General features: G+C 39.5%; 1 protein-coding gene across 1 annotated transcript; it reads left to right on the top strand.

Annotated features, from left to right (window-relative positions):
• Positions 1–10,492: 10,492 nt before the first annotated feature.
• Positions 10,493–16,598, top strand: mmp9 (matrix metallopeptidase 9). The gene is made up of 13 exons (XM_084068292.1): positions 10,493–10,802; positions 10,954–11,192; positions 12,067–12,215; positions 12,527–12,655; positions 12,763–12,936; positions 13,081–13,254; positions 13,341–13,514; positions 13,674–13,829; positions 13,990–14,203; positions 14,527–14,666; positions 14,784–14,934; positions 15,543–15,646; positions 15,749–16,598. The coding sequence occupies exons 1-13, from the start codon at positions 10,668–10,670 to the stop codon at positions 15,871–15,873; spliced, it is 2,064 nt and encodes a 687-aa protein (XP_083924418.1). The 5' UTR covers positions 10,493–10,667; the 3' UTR covers positions 15,874–16,598.
• The last annotated feature ends 378 nt before the right edge of the window (positions 16,599–16,976 follow it).

The following is a 16,976-nucleotide window of genomic DNA, read 5'->3' as shown; positions in this document are numbered from 1 at the left end:
TGACTAGGTGAAAAGCTGTGCTTTGATCCCTGGGCAACATGCTGGCACATCAGTTTCCATATCCAGATGGACCAAGTGCTGACTCTAGGATTTAATTACTGAGCCACTTAACCACAAAACATTCTACATTATTTCGAAAATAGCAGATCTACAACATGCTTGTATTTGTCGATTTCCCCCTGCTTATAATGACCACATTAGAACCATTAAAGGTCTATCTACTGTGCTATTATGTTTCCACAAATGCTATTGATGTACAAATGCAAAATTAAATAAATTATTTATATAATGGAATATGTTGTTAACTCTCTCTCTCTCTCTCTCTCTCTCTCTCTCTCTCTCTCTCTCTCTCTCTCTCTCTCTCTCTCTCTCTCTCTCTCTCTCTCTCTCTCTCTCTCTCTCTCTCTCTCTCTCTCTCTCTCTCTCTCTCTCTCTCTCTCTCTCTCTCTCTCTCTCTCTCTCTCTCAGTCAATTGCATTAAACTAACACATTCAGAAAATAGTTCAGAAACTGCCTTGAAAGTTCAGTAATAAGTCCATTTACAATGGTTTTTTATATTATTTTCAGGTATGTGGGGCACAAAAGACTATTAGGACTGTTGTGTTGTTTTTATGGCTCGGATATTTAATTTCCCTAAATAAGTGGGGGTGCTTACTACGAAATAACCACTGGATTACATTATGTACAATCAGCACTAGCACAGAATACGTTTATAATGTACAGTCATGACTAACTGTCTCGCGTTTCAGATACTGTATAAAGAGCCTGTTTTGATAAAAGATTCAGCAAAGCAGAAGTAACCACTCCTGTCTGTTGTTAGAACGATGAGTCAGTGTCTCTGTTCGCCATGCTACTACAGTCCATTTCAGATGACTGTAATTTATGGCAACCAGAACCTGTTCTTGAAATGAAGGCTTATCCTATTTGACTTGACTCATTGGACAGCTAGGTGCTATATGTGTGACGCCTTTGGACTTACCAGCTAAAACTCTATACAGGATATAACTTGTTTTAATGACTTTTGTTTTTGTTTCAACCTGTGTTATTTCAGGCATTGGTTGGTCGTTCTTATTTCTGGGATCTTTGTATTGCTCGCCTCACCAAGATTATGCTCTTTCTCTCTCCCTCAGAAGGACAGAGAGAGAGAGAGAGAGAGAGAGAGAGAGAGAGAGAGAGAGAGAGAGAGAGAGAGAGAGGGATTCTGAATATTTAGAAACCACTACTCTGCTCATTAATGTTTCCTAAAATGACTGATTTAATTGTTGCAGTAATAATAATAGGGACAATAAAAATTGTGGGTATTCTAAAAAGAGGAAATATAAAACGTGAAACAAGCTTTTGGCAAGCTTGTATTAAATGATGCAAGGTCTATGTAGGTTAAAACAACAAAACAATTTTCCCAGAACAACTTGCACAATACATCATGCTTAGCAAGGCTTGGTAAAGTACCTGGACATAGTGAGGGGGGTAAGAATGCCTTCCACATCAAACACTTTGGGACCTGCGTGTTGCACAGTCGCCATGTCCCACCACAAAATCAACAAACCAGCCACTACAAAACACAACTCAGCTGAAGGATTGTGAACAGCACAGCCAGCCAAGGAACCACATCATGGACTCAACTCAACTGTCAGACAGGAAGTGATTTTGGCATTTATGACCCCCACACTGAAAACATAGTGCAAGACATAAACATTGCTTTAACAAGGCAGCTTGAGACCAAACAGGCCATGTCACAAATTAAGTACCAAGGCCTAAGACTTATAGCAAAGTGTTGAATTGTAAACATTCAAAAAGCCAGGGTAACTATACTGTAAGTGAAATCAGATATCAAAACATCTTTGTGGGGTTTTCCCCAGTAGATTCTGGGGTCCTCTCAAATGAAACTTCTAATACAATGACTCTAATACAACAAAAACTCCCATACCTACTGGGAGAAATACAACAATGTGCGAACACAGCAGCAAGATTTGTGAACTGTTGCCATAAAAGAAGGTTAGCCAATGGAATACAACCACCCTAAGGACTACTAACCATTGAGTTTCCCGCACTATCTGTACAGAGTAGACCTCAAGACCTACTGCACATATAAACAGAGCTGCTACCTTTAAACACATTTGAAATCTGAGTTTTTTTTGTATACTATTTATTTAAATAGTTTGGTAGCACTTAATGCTGCTAATTGTCCCAAAAGCGACTGCAAAAAGTTATTTGTTTCAAAAAGCTTTATACCCTGTATATATAACATGTATATAACGACGCAATGTGACATAGCTCTGTATAACACAATGCTGTAACCCTCCAACTGTATAAACTTTCCCCATTTTCTTAATAAAAAACCCTTAGATTAGATAACAGATCTCTTTTATGACTTGTAATAAAATTGAATAAAATAAGGTTTCAGCTACAACAATGCAAGTAATAAAACATATCAGGCACGCAATAAAATCAATGCAATAAGTTCTGAGTTCCTCAGGCAGTCTTTCCAAAGCTGTGGAGCCCTGATGGTAAAAGCTTTGTCACCTCTGGTCTTAGACACAGGAACAGTCAGAAGGTTCCTGCCTGAGGACCTCAGGCTGCATGCTGGCTCACATCATAGCTGAATGGTAGAGATACCGTCTGGGCATCTTGTCTCTACTCACTAATAGTGTGCAATGCATCAAATGCTGGAATAGAAAAGATATAGTTGAATATTTCTATATAGTATATCTGAAATTGTAACTATGGTTGTTGAGGTATCATTAAGATGTTATATTTATGCATTGATTTACTACATCATATAATCGAGATTGATTAAAAAAAAATATTTGTATTTTAAGTTTTAACTAACTGTTTTCTTATATACTGTCATGTAAAATGTTTTCATGTTATAATGTAATTTATTTCTGTGTGGACCCCAGGAAGAGTAGCTGCTGCTAAGGTAGTAGCAAATGGGGATCCAAATAAACAACAAACAATAGAAGAGATGTAGAGGACCACTTAACCACAGGCATCTTGTCTCTACTCACTAATAGCGTGCCATGCATATGGCTACAGATGAGAGACATGAGAGAAGGTGACGAATTGGGCAATAACCAAGATCCTCTTTGAAGGAAAAACACAAAGGATTTGGACTAATGTGATTTGGTCATCTGGTGATTAAGATATTGGGGACCTTGTGTCATTGGATTGTGATGATATTTTGCATAATGAGTAGGCCTACTGCAAGTATATTTTGATGCCAATACTTTTGTATTTTTACTCAAGTAACATTTAGAATACAGACCATTTAATAGCAACAGTGTATTTCTACAATGTGGTACTTTGAAGATCTGAGTACTTCTTTCCACCGTTACCAGTTGTACAGATGCAGACATTGCAGAAGACCCACATGTTCAATACTTGCTCATAGAATTAGAAAGGAATTCTTAGGAAGCTGTTCTTTCTCAGCCGTCTAAAATTACAATGAATGTTGCGGTTACCAGTTGCTTAGCCTGCTCCAACGCTCCTGATTTCGTGTATAGAGGGGCGGGTGTATAGAGGCGCAGAGAGACTGCGCCTGATCCCATTGGTTCACCGATCTGTCCGTCAACCCCCGCCCCGTTAACACAACATTACGAGCGACGCCCACTGCACTCTGGTTGGTTGGGGAAATCCCACTTCCTTATACCCAGGACAGGCTATGGTTGGTCCAGGCTTTTCTTTTTTAGCAAAACTAAACAATAAAAGCCTGGAGATCGAGGCTACCAGTTGGTACTAGCTGCTAAAATCTGGTGCAACAACAATGATTTTGCCACAGTACATTTGTGAATTTTGTCCTCTGCATTTACCCATCCTAACTACAGTATTAGGAGTACTGGGCACTATTACAATAATACAGTATAGTGCCTGGGGAGTAGTTAAGGGTTACAGTAAGTGTCTTGCTCAAGGACACTTTGACACATAGACTGGGCGGACCAGGCGGTCAGTGAAGTACTTACAGTAAATTGAGAAATGGATTAGATTGTAATAACAATCCTATAACATACATAATTTTACAGTATAGATTGTGGCATTGATAAAGCTGAGCACATATTCACTGGATGCACCAATCATTACTGCATTCATTATCAGTTACTGTACTAGATGTGTATATAGAGAGTTGTTCTCTTTGTCTGTGTTGTTCTGGTCCCTGTGGGACAAACAAAGCTTCTGTTTCAGCTTCACCCAGCTGATTTCCCCTATAGGGAAAGGGAGACCGTTGTTAGTATAGTTTATCAAGAGATAAGAAGAATAACTTGGGGCCAAGCCATGCAAAGACTTAAACATCTTAAAATCAATTCTAAAATGAACTGGCAGGCAATGACAGACTCTAAAACAGGGGAAGTTAATTTTTTTGTTCTAGTTAAAAGCCCTGCAGCTGCATTCTCAACACACTGGAGCCAATCCAGTTCCTTTTTATTTAGACAGTTAAAAAGTGCGTCAGGGCGCGCTCCCACCGCACTTTTATTTTACCTCTGGGGCAGAATCTGCCAATGCTTTGTCAATGCAAATGCATGTATTCCTGGTCTTGCAGATTTTTTCCAAGAATCCACACATTTGCATTGACAAAGCATTGGCAGATTCTGCCCCAGAGGTAAAATAAAAGTGCGGTGGGAGCGCGCCCTTACAGTAGAAAAGACCAGAAGATTTAAGGATGTGTAACCGTCTCTGTATCATTATAATCAGGAAAAATCCAATTGTACTATAGCAATATTTCTGAGAAGGAATGTCACAGTCAAGGTCACAAAAGATCTTCTTCTTGCAGTCTTGATTCTGGTGACTGCTCAATTGTATCCTTTTTAGACCTTAACTCTGCTGCCCTTGACACTATTGACCACAATATACTAATCAATCTGCAGAAAAATATGATCACATCTGGGACTCAGCTAATTAATGGTTCTGCTACCTCACAGGCAGAACATTCTCATAGTAGTAGGAGAGGCCTTTTCTTCCCAGTCTCTCATCACTTGTGAATGATGGATCACATAATTCATGCAGACAACACTCAGCTCTACATCCAGTGTTAGATGTTAAAGAACTTCCTCCAGCTGAATGACAAAAATAGTTTTTTTTTGGGCCCTCAGAGTAAAGCTGCATTATTAAGGGTATGCTTGATAACTTGTCCTCTAATGCTGACTGAAACTTGGGTGTGATTTACAACTCTGGGCGTTTGTTTGATTCTGTCTGTTTCCTCCAGCGAAGGAACATCTTTAAACTGATGTCTTGCTTATCCTCTGCTGCTGACCTTGAGAAGCTCATCTCATTACGGTCAGATTGTTGCAATTCATCGTAGAATGACCTTTCTCAGAAAGCCAGGCACATGCACAGCATGCACACATAGGAGCCAACTAGTGCCGGAGCACAGAAAGTGTCCTTTTATGCCTACATAATTGATTTCATTTATATCTCTCTTGCTGAACCACAGTAGCTCTCCACCCTGCTCACATAGAAAGGCTATCGGTCCTTTTGTTTTCTCCACCTGTTAAGTCTGTTTTTTAGCAAGAAACAAGTGAATTGGTGTGCTCATCTCAAAAGTCTGATGAGCGCCTACACAAATGAAGTCATTAGCACTTGCAAATAAGTACCGGTATGTAACCCTTTTAATAACGCACCGAAGCAGAAGGAAATAGATGCGTTTCCTCAGTATGTGGGTGTGAAGTCTGGTTTTAGGACATGGCTAGACATGAGATATCTATCTCATGCACATCATGCCATAAATGGTGAATTTACTAGGTTCTGTTGATAGGCTTTTTCACGGCTTAATTCTTAGGGCTTATGCATTAATCATTATGATCCATATTTTTATCTTTCAGTAATTAATAGGCAATTTTCTTCTTCTTAATTCTGTCATTAGTCACTTTTTAAGTTTGATTACATTTTGTAGGTGTATTTATATATATATTTTTGTTTTTGCTTATGTGTTTGTGGGGGTGGGGTGCAGTATGGCAGCTGCCCTCCTAAAAGCCTTTGCACGGCCCTGCAGAAAGCCATCTCACTCCAGCTTGTAGAAAATGCACCTGCTATTCTTTTAACTAACTCTAAGAGACATGACCACATTACACCCACCAGGACCTCTCTCCACTGGGTTGCCTGTTTGTTTTGGAACTGCTTTAAAGATTTTACTGATAACGTTGAAAGCCTTTTACACGGTTGGCTCCCAGTTACATCTGACATGTTAGTTTTTTTATGAACCAGAACACTGCCTGTGTACCTCAGGCAGGGGTCGACTTTCTGTTAAAGGAGACCTTTTTTTCTGTCAGGGATCCCAGCTCTGGAACTCCCTGCCCGAAAGTCTCAGACTAGTAAACTAGTCTAAAACCAGTACCTTTTAAATGTCTTCTCAAAGCTTACTTTTATGAGAAGGCCTTTTTTATAATCCTTTAACCACTTATCCTTCTTGTTTTATTATTTTTCGGTTTATTGTTTTACTATTGTATTTCTTTTTGCTCTACTTTCTTTCCAAATTCTGTTATCTATTTTATTTCCACTATTGTCTTTGTCCTAAATGTCCTGTTTCTTCCCCTTGTCTTGCTGCTTGTGTGTTGTTTGAGTTGATCCTGTTCTCTATAAAGCACTTAGCAACCTTGTTTTGAAAAGCACTACACAAGTAATAACTATTATTATTATAAATAGTTTTAATATCCATTCTGTTAAAATGGTCGTAGTAATGATGAGCCTTGGATGCGAGACCTATGGTGAACATCCTCCCCGTAATTACACTGTAAACTCCTGAGTGTTACAGTAATTTAACTCAGAGTGTACAAATGGAACCAAATGGACCCTTACTGGTCCATTTGGTTCCACTTGTGCACTTTCAGAGTTAAATTAACATTCAGTGTTTTACTGTGTACATGCATAGTTAACCTAGCCATACACACCCAGGCCATATTGTGTTGTGACATTCGTGCCACTCTAGCATGACATTATCCAGCTCCGAGTCCTTGGCGACGCCAGTTGGCCACATCACCTTTAGCTGCATGACCTCGGCGAACATGCTGCATGGTGACTGAAGCCACATGGTTTTCGGGAGCGATGGCAAAATAAAAATGTGTATTTTTGTGAGGTCCTGTGCCAGACGTGATTTTGAAGGTAGAGTGGCAAAACAAAATGAAATGTGGCATTTCCACATCCATGGAGCCATATTCATTAAGCCTTTGACGCCATGTGAAATCAGTGGCAGATGTTTTCAAAGGAGGCCTGGGGATCCTCTGAAAAACATCCTCACGCACGCACGCACGCACGCACGCACGCACGCACGCACGCACGCACGCACGCACGCACGCACGCACACACACACACACACACACACACACACACACACACACACACACACACACACACACACACACACACACACACACACACACACACACACACACACACACACACACACACACACACACACACACACACACACACACACACACACACACACACACACACACACACACACACACAGAGAGAGAGAGAGAGAGAGAAATAACCATATGATTGTGTCTGAAAGCGCTGCATAAAATGAGCAAGATCCCGTGCTCAGCATTCTCTTTGAAAATGTGCAGAGCAGCTTCAGTCTGGGTGAAACACAATCTCTGCTGCCCAAAATACATTACATGTACAGTACATGCAGAGACTATAAATATATTGCATACATTTTGCCTATTAACAGAGGTTACTTCCTAGCCTGTACTTCAGTATTGAATCAAACACGCTAGAAAATGAAAGCACTGAATTCAGACACTGAATTCAGATTACTTTTCTTATGCTTGCATCATGGGGAATTACAAATAAGTTGTTTCTCTTATAATAACTATTAATATACCTTGAAGCGATATAATGGTTTTACCCTTTAAATATACTGTAAAATGACACACTGCCCCAATAGGACACAGTGCTTTTCTTGTAGACTACATGGGAAAGTCAATAAAAGACATTTGGTTTTAAGAGGGATTCTATGGTTTTAATTTCCTTCGGTTTATAGTGCTTGTTACTCTTTGCTGACCTTCATTTTGTGTGTACACATTCCTCAAGATATATTCTTAGCAAACCTAATGCGTGGGTTAATATGAGAATTTGATGCATGTTCCTGCTTTAATGGGTCAAGTGTTTTCCATTTATGGAACATCGTCACGCAAAAAAACAAACTGTATTGTCGGTTTTATTTAAGTAATTCATCTCTTTATTGCGTTTGCTAAAATGCAAGGTTGCAATACTCACTGAGAGGAGGATATGGAGACATTTCTCTGTCATATCCCGTTATCATCAGTCAGTTATCAACATCAGTGTGTAAACCAGTGAGCAAGCCAATTAAATTGCAGCACCCAAACTAACATTCCTCTTAATAACCTCCTGAAACCACAGGTCTTTCTCAATACTGTAATCACACCTCATCTTGTGTAAGGACATCATTTGGTATATTTCCTTTGGCTATTAAGTCAAGGCACATGGGAACCAATAAAAGAAAAGCAATTTCCTAAATTACAACAGCCCTGCTAATTTCAAGCACTGTCTTCTATCTGCCTTTCCAGAGGCCATGTGGCAAACACAAGCACTAAAGTCAGGAATGATACAGGCCTTGCTTAGCTGTAGACAGCGTTCACTCTACCTTGTTTGCTGTCTGTGTCTGTTTAAACTTGGCACAACCGTTGAAGAGCGAGTTATGTTTTTTTTCTGCAGCCCAAAGTTAGGCCATATACCAAGTAAACATGAGTGTGAGGGCAGATGGGACGTCAGCAGTGAGTTCATTGAAAAAAGCCCCTCTAGTGCAGCTTTGGTCATTTATGTGGGAGCCAAGTGAGTCACCAAATGCTGGCGTAGAGAAGATACACAAGAGACATAGAGGACCACTTAACCACAGGCATCTTGTCTCTACTCACTTCTCCAGGAAGAGCAGTGTGCAATGCATCAAATGCTGGAATAGAAAATATATAGTTGAATATTTCTATATAGTATATCTGAAATTGTAACTATGGTTGTTGAGGTATCATTAGATGTTATATTTATGCATTGATTTACTACATCCTTTTAAGTTTTAACTGTTTTCTTATATACTGTCATGTAAAATGTTTTCATGTTACTGTATGTAATGTAATATATTTCTGTGTGGACCCCAGGAAGAGTAGCTACTGCTAAGGTAGTAGCAAATGGGGATCCAAATAAACAACAAACAATAGAAGAGATGTAGAAGACCACTTAACCACAGGCATCTTGTCTCTACTCACTAATAGCATGCCATGTATATGGCTACAGATGACAGGTGAGAGAGACTTGAGAGAAGGTGACGAATTGGGCAATAACCAAGATCCTCTTTGAAGGAAAAACACAAACGATTTGTACTAGACTAATGTGATTTGGTCATCTGGTGATTGATATATTGGGGACCTTGTGTCATTAGATTGTGATGATATGCTAAAATCTGGTGCAACAACAATGATTTTGTCACAGTACATTTGCCATGTGAAATTTGTCTTCTGCATTTACCCATCCTAACTACAGTATTAGGAGTACTGGGCACTATTACAGTAATACAGTATAGTGCCTGGGGAGTAGTTAAGGGTTACAGTAAGTGTCTTGCTCAAGGACACTTTGACACATAGACTGGGCGGACCAGGCGGTCAGTGAATTACTTAAACTGAGAAATGGATTAGATTGTAATAACAATCCTATAACATACATAATTTTACAGTATATAGATTGTGGCATTGATAAAGCTGAGCACATATTCACTGGATGCACCAATCATTACTTCATTCATTATCAGTTACTGTACTAGATGTGTATATACAGAGTTGTTCTCTTTGTCTGTGTTGTTCTGGCTTTGACTCGACCCAGTTTGACATCTTACTCAGGATCCAACTTGGGATAAAGAGGAAACAGGTTTCTATGTATGGCCACAGAGTACAGACACGTGGAGCCAAAAGTAATATACTGCATACTGCGCGTTACTAACAAGACTGTGGGAATAATGGAAATGTCTGGCTAGGTCTTCTGATGCGTCTGACCATCCATTTATTATGCAATGACCTTAGCCATATGCACTCGCAGGTGTAATGAGTAAAACATGTTTAGTAGTTTTCCCACAGACCAAAACGCTGACTTCACCCAAAATGATTCCAGCAAATTCTTTGTCATTTCCTGGTGACAATTTAAATGGTCAAGCATCTTGAGATAATACTTTTGGAGCTTTAGGGTCTCACTTATTACTAAAGGAAGTATACTATCAGAACATTCAGCATTAAGTCCCCAGTAGATCAACATGGTAACATAAGCAGTCACTCTACATTTCTCCTTATAAGGAACAATTAACTAACCACTCATTAGTTCTTACAGTACAGTAGATATAGCTAAATGTAGCTGTTTTGGAATTTCCCCACTACTTTCAACACACATTCAAGTGGGAGGGATGAGGTTAGTTGCATGTGGGGGCGAGGTTAAGTGACTAAGACGTTATGTAGCATAAATACAGATTCCACTGCTCCATGGGTACAAAGGAGAACGACAACAAGTGTGACCAGTCAAAACAAAGAGAGGAGCCAAGACTGCAGCGTGGACACTTTGTTGATATTCATAGATCTTCACTTTAGAAGCAAGGATTTGTTTTCCCTCATCCAACTGAGTTCTTGTTTGTGGATAGGTTTCTATTGTAACTTAACTTCACTCTCGATCTCAATATGAGATCCTGGGCTTCAGCTCTACTTGTTTTGGGGATGTGCTCACTGGATGGTTGGAGCCTTCCCCTCAAATCTGTGTTTGTCACCTTCCCGAACGATGTCAATAACAACATGACTGATATGGAACTGGCAGAAGTGAGTAGCAGATGGTTTATTTTGCTTGGAGTGATTAGTGTTCCCACAACATTGTGTGTTCTGTGATGTGGAAATGTGTCAGTAATTAAGTGACTGTGGCTGATATTTCACCTCATTGTACGAGTTCATGTTTTGACATGTTCCCCTGCAGGGTTACCTTAACAGATTTGGCTACATGAACACTATGCAACGCAGTGGCTTTCAGTCCATGGTGTCCACCTCCAAAGCCCTGAAGAGGATGCAGAGGCAGATGGGTTTAGAGGAAACTGGACAGCTGGACAAGCCCACCTTGGATGCCATGAAGCATCCTCGGTGTGGAGTTCCTGACGTACGCAGCTACAAGACTTTTGAGGGTGACCTCAAATGGGACCATAATGACATCACTTACAGGTGAGGAGAGAGAGAAAGCGTCCGTCAATATAATCATTTTCAAGATGAAAACTTGTATGTCCAAAACTGTTACGTTTTCCAATAAAGATGTAGTTATTACTTAGTAGCAATCTCTTGTTAATAATTTTCATTGGTTAAATATGTGTAAAACCCACATAAAGGGACTTAAAGGGATATTTCACTTTCAAATAAAATAAACATTAAAAACAAATATAAAACATAAATGAAAAAAGTAATGGAAAAATCATGGCCCCCTCACGCATTAAAAGGACATTATAATGCCTGAGGGAGCCATGATTTTTCCACTAGTTTTTTTCATTTATTTTTAATATATATTTTTTATGTTTATTTTATTTGAAAGTGAAATATCCCTTTAACCACTTTCAACCGCACATCCCTATTTTGGGAATTTCATTGTAGGTTAACATTTCAAATATTTTCAACATTTTGCAGCTGATCTACAAGATTGTTTTTCAGCTGATCTTTTCTACAAGCTCAGAACGTGTTGCATCGAGATGCGTTGTGAGCTTGTAGATCGGCTATTTGCTTATGCGTGAAACTGTCATACGACAATGAAGAGATTAATTTATGTAAAAGATATATACATAGGTTTCTGCCTGATAGCAACAATATTCTACACTATGTTGGGCTATTAGTCATGCTCGTAGTTAATGTTATTAATATTTTTCCTTCTGTAGGATTGAATGCAAATAGTGCCCAGTGTGTAAACTGATGGTTGTGTTACTGTTATGCTAGTGGCATATGAATTTCACCATAAGTCACCATAAATATCTGACTGTGGACATATTGTAATGTTTCTTCTCATCATTAAGCTGTAATGAGTCTGTATTAATCACTCTGCTATTCTCAAAAGGATCCTGAACTACTCTCCAGACATGGAAAGCTCATTGATTGACGATGCCTTCGCCAGAGCCTTCAAGGTATGGAGTGAGGTCACTCCACTGACCTTCACTCGACTTTTTGACGGCACTGCTGACATCATGATATCATTTGGAAAAGCCAGTAAGTGGTTAAAGTTTCTAATTTAATCAACGTCATTCAAGTCTGTCTGAGATATAGCAGAATGCACCATTTAACATCCCAAATGACAGGATGTGTTAAAGTAAACTTTGTTGTCAATTATTAATGAGATTTATTTGTTATTATAGCCTGAGTTATTTGCTACATTGAATGAGTTATTTAATACATTTGATACATAATTTATGCAACATAACTGAAATGTGGTATATTCAATTAAATTAACTAATCAAATGACAGGATAAATTAAAAAGTAGTGTAATATTTTAATCCATGGGGTTTCATTGTTGTACTAGACCATGGAGATCCATATCCATTTGATGGTAAAGATGGCCTGCTGGCTCATGCCTATCCACCTGGTGAGGGGCTGCAGGGAGATGCCCACTTTGATGATGATGAGTACTGGACATTGGGCAAAGGACCAGGTAAAGGCAACCTACCCACCTAGCAGTCATGGAATAGCGTCTCCCCCTAGTGTTGCATTTATTAATTACAACCAAATAATGTATAATGTCTGTTATTATCACCCAAGCTGTGAAGACTCGCTATGGCAATGCAGAGGGTGCCATGTGCCATTTCCCCTTCATTTTTGAGGGAAAGTCCTACGAGAGCTGTACCTCAGATGGCCGTTCTGACAACTTGCCGTGGTGTGCCACCACAGCAGACTATGGACAGGACAAGAAATTTGGCTTCTGCCCCAGTGAACGTGAGTTGGACAATTTATACTCTAAAGACGAATCATAGGTCAGAAATTCAGAATGTTCCCAGAAAACGTTTTTGCTTTAGTTGCATGCTGATTGCTGACTGACTTCAAGTCACAAACTCATCTCACGGTTTGAATCCCTGACAGTTCTGTACACGTTTGGAGGAAACAGCAACGAAGCCGCGTGTGTCTTTCCCTTTGTGTTTCTGGGAGACACATATGACAGCTGTACCACAGAGGGACGCAGCGATGACTACCGCTGGTGTGCCACCACATCCAACTTTGACAATGACAAGAAATATGGATTCTGTCCTACTCGAGGTGAGTGCCAGTCATAGCCGTGCATGAAGAAGAATTATTGCACCTTGCTTTCACAATGGCTTGATCCCTTATTGTTGTTTGAACAGAGACTGCCACGCTTGGCGGAAATTCTGAAGGAGAGCCCTGCCACTTTCCCTTTGTGTTCCTGGGGAAATCGTATGACTCCTGTACCAGTGAGGGACGAGGAGACGGCAAGCTATGGTGTGGTACTACTGATGACTATGATGATGACAAGAAATGGGGCTTCTGTCCTGACAATGGTGAGTAAAGGCTAATTTATACGTTGTTGCACAAAAAATAGGCTATGTGTAACCTAGGCTTAATATTAAAAGCATGTAGAGGAAGACTAAGTAGAATATGTATTAATGTTGCCCATTCCCACAGATGTTCAACACAATAATAACTGTTATGCCTCACAGGTTACAGTCTTTTCCTGGTGGCAGCCCATGAGTTTGGACACGCCTTGGGCTTGGACCACTCCAACATCAGAGATGCACTCATGTACCCGATGTACAGCTATATAGAGACGTTTTCCCTGAACCAAGATGATGTTGAAGGCATTCAGTATCTATATGGTATATATCAACCACTTTACTTGGTATAAATGAAACTCATTAGAATCATCTATATCTACATAATCACACTAATCAATTTTTTCTCAGCATGCAAAGAGGTGAACAAATCATTATTTTCAACTTCAATTCTAGTTTCTTACCAGTGATTTCTTTTCCATAGGACCTAAAACAGGCCCTGACCCCACTCCTCCTCAGCCCACTGCCCCCACCACCTTCTCCCCAGACACCAGTGATGAGCCTGACACTCCAGCTACCACAGAACCCACCACAACCGCCACCACAACACCTGTTGATCCAACCAAAGATGCCTGCCAGGTAGCCTCATTCGACGCTATCACCGAGATCGAGAAAGAGCTGCATTTCTTCAAGGACGGGTAAGAAACCTTTTTCTTTCTTTTCTCCTTCCTTAATCTTATGTACAGTTATGAGTTGTTATTATTTTACAATGAGTATGTGTATAATGTGTTGTTAACATTATGTAGGATGTTATTGTCTGAAAAAAATGTAATAGGATTTTCGTTTTATATTTGTTAATAACATATTGTACCTGAGTTTACCGGCAGATGAGCAGTGTTTTTTTTCCCTTTTCTGTTTAATAAAATAGTCTTTCCTCTATGGTTGATAAAAACCATAGAGGAAAAAAACATGCATGCAAACTGATTGTGACCTTGCACTCATTTGTGCTTTGATCAAACAGACATTACTGGAAGATGTCCAGCAAGAACAATGGAGGGCTCAAGGGTCCATTTTCTACATCTCAGAGATGGCCTGCTCTGCCCGCTGACATTGATACCGCCTTTGAGGATCTCCTGACCAAAAAACTGTACTTCTTCTCAGGTAACATACAACTATACAGTATGTTTTCTAATGGTAATATAATCTTCAACGTTTCATTAATAGTGCTTTGTATTAAGTCATAATTAACTCACCTAATTGATATTCTTTCCACCATAGGGTCTCGATTCTGGGTGTACACAGGAACAAATTTGCTGGGTCCCCGAGGCATAGAGAAGCTGGGCCTACCCAATAGTGTTCAGAAGGTGGAAGGAGCACTGCAGAGAGGGAAAGGCAAAGTCCTGCTTTTCAGTGGGGAGAACTATTGGAGGTGAGCTTAATTTGGACTGCCCATATTAGGCATGCAGGTCTGTAACTAAAAGGTTGCCCGTTATAATTTTCGCACTCTTGGCAAAGGGAAGAACTCCTCTTTCCCTCAATAACGACAAACTGTTCTTGAGCAAGAGACTGAATCATCTGCAACTTCTCCTAGGCTGTAAACACTGTTTACAACAATGTTTTAACTAGCTTGCTTGCTAATTAAATATATCTGGAAAACAGAAAAGAAAACAACAAACCTACAAACAGTGCTCTTACGTAGGGACACCGTATGAACAGAGACCCAGAAGGTGCTCTTCAGTAGTGTTGCAGATACCAAACAAAACATTAACCAATAGGCAGCTCTTCTGGTAGCAGAAATATAGAAAGCCTCTTTATTTCTTCTCTAGTTCATTAGTAGTAGTAGTAGTTATTTTTCTACCGGAAGAGCTGTCTTTGTTTTTTTCCTTTGGTTAAAAGGCTATATTTATTTATTTTAAGTTATGCAAATAAGTTCCTAAAGAACATGGTACATACTGTACCATGTTCTCTAGGAACTTATTTGTTAGTGTTTGTTACATTTTCATTCTGCACTGTCTGACATGTGTCTGATCAAAACAGGCTTGATGTGAAGGGCCAGAAGATTGACAAAGGGTACCCCCGATACACGGATTTGGTCTTTGGTGGCGTACCCAATGATGCCCATGATGTGTTCCAGTACAAAGGTAAAACAAATAGGCCTATCTATTTAATCAAAATTAAAAACTATCAGTATACTGTATTCGATATGAAGGAATCCATTGTAATACATAATATTTCAATTCCAGGTCACATTTACTTCTGTCGGGATCGCTTCTACTGGCGTATGAACAGTCGCAGACAGGTGGACCGCGTGGGCTATGTGAAGTACGACCTTCTGAAGTGTTCAGATTCCTCAAACTTTCGCTACTGAGGAGGGAAAGATAGAAAAACACCCTCATGTGCTGAACAATCTGTGTCAGGTCATCCTTTTCTGTCTCCCATGTAGGACATTTGTGGCATTCACGTAGAATATGCTCATGCACAGCCTGTTGTATGATTTGTGTGTGCTTTGACATGGTGAACTCAACTGGCCTAAATGGCCTACAAGCAATGCAATGGCTCTCAGCTCAGGAAAGCCAAATATCACAAGCTCTCAATCGAATAATCTGTGAACGGATCAAGTTACTGTGGTCTAAAAGGTTAGACCTATAAGCATAGTCCAAATACTCCAAAGCAGTATCTCTGCATCAGAGTACATTCCTTATTTGTTGATGAATGATTTATATTAGCCTTGGATCAAGACTATCATAGATGTATTTTATCGAGTATTTTACTTTCGTATCTATGATCATAGATATGCAAATGTAAAAATCGATAAAATACATCTATGATAGTCTTGATCCAAGGCTAGATTTATATATGTCTGACAGGCTCAGACTGCAACAGTATTGATTTAAACTAGTTATTTATAGAATGTTTTTGTGTTTCCATTTTTTTGTCTGTTTTATAATTCTGTGGATTTTATTTCTATAAAATGGCCTAGTTGAGGCCAGTTACTTGCACTGGGCGACATTGCATGTCTCCTTCACTGAAATTATTTATGACACGTTTTGTATTGAAGTTAAACTTTAAATGCAATAAACATTGTGAGAATTACCTAACCTACCCTTGTCCACTTTATTATTATCGCCGAACAGAAATTGTGTGTGTGTGTGTGTGTGTGTGTGTGTGTGTGTGTGTGTGTGTGTGTGTGTGTGTGTGTGTGTGTGTGTTGTCCTATGCTTGTTGCAAAATATTGAATCATTCCATTGGCTGAATCATATTACTCCGCAGCAAATCGAGTAATACGCCTTCATCTAAAGACAATAGTCCACCAAATGATAATAATAAATATCTTCTTTACCAAGGAACCTGTATTAAAATGTAATGTCTAAAATGCTGGTAACGAGCGCATATGTATTTGTAGAGCAACGCCATGAAATAATAAGCCACTCTTCTACTAAAACGATAAATAAAGATCCGGTAGTAGGGCAA

Source organism: Gymnoscopelus microlampas, assembly GCF_963454915.1.
Source record: "Gymnoscopelus microlampas genome assembly, chromosome: 10".
Lineage (NCBI taxonomy): Eukaryota > Metazoa > Chordata > Actinopteri > Myctophiformes > Myctophidae > Gymnoscopelus > Gymnoscopelus microlampas.
This window is presented reverse-complemented; position numbering and strand designations above follow the sequence as displayed.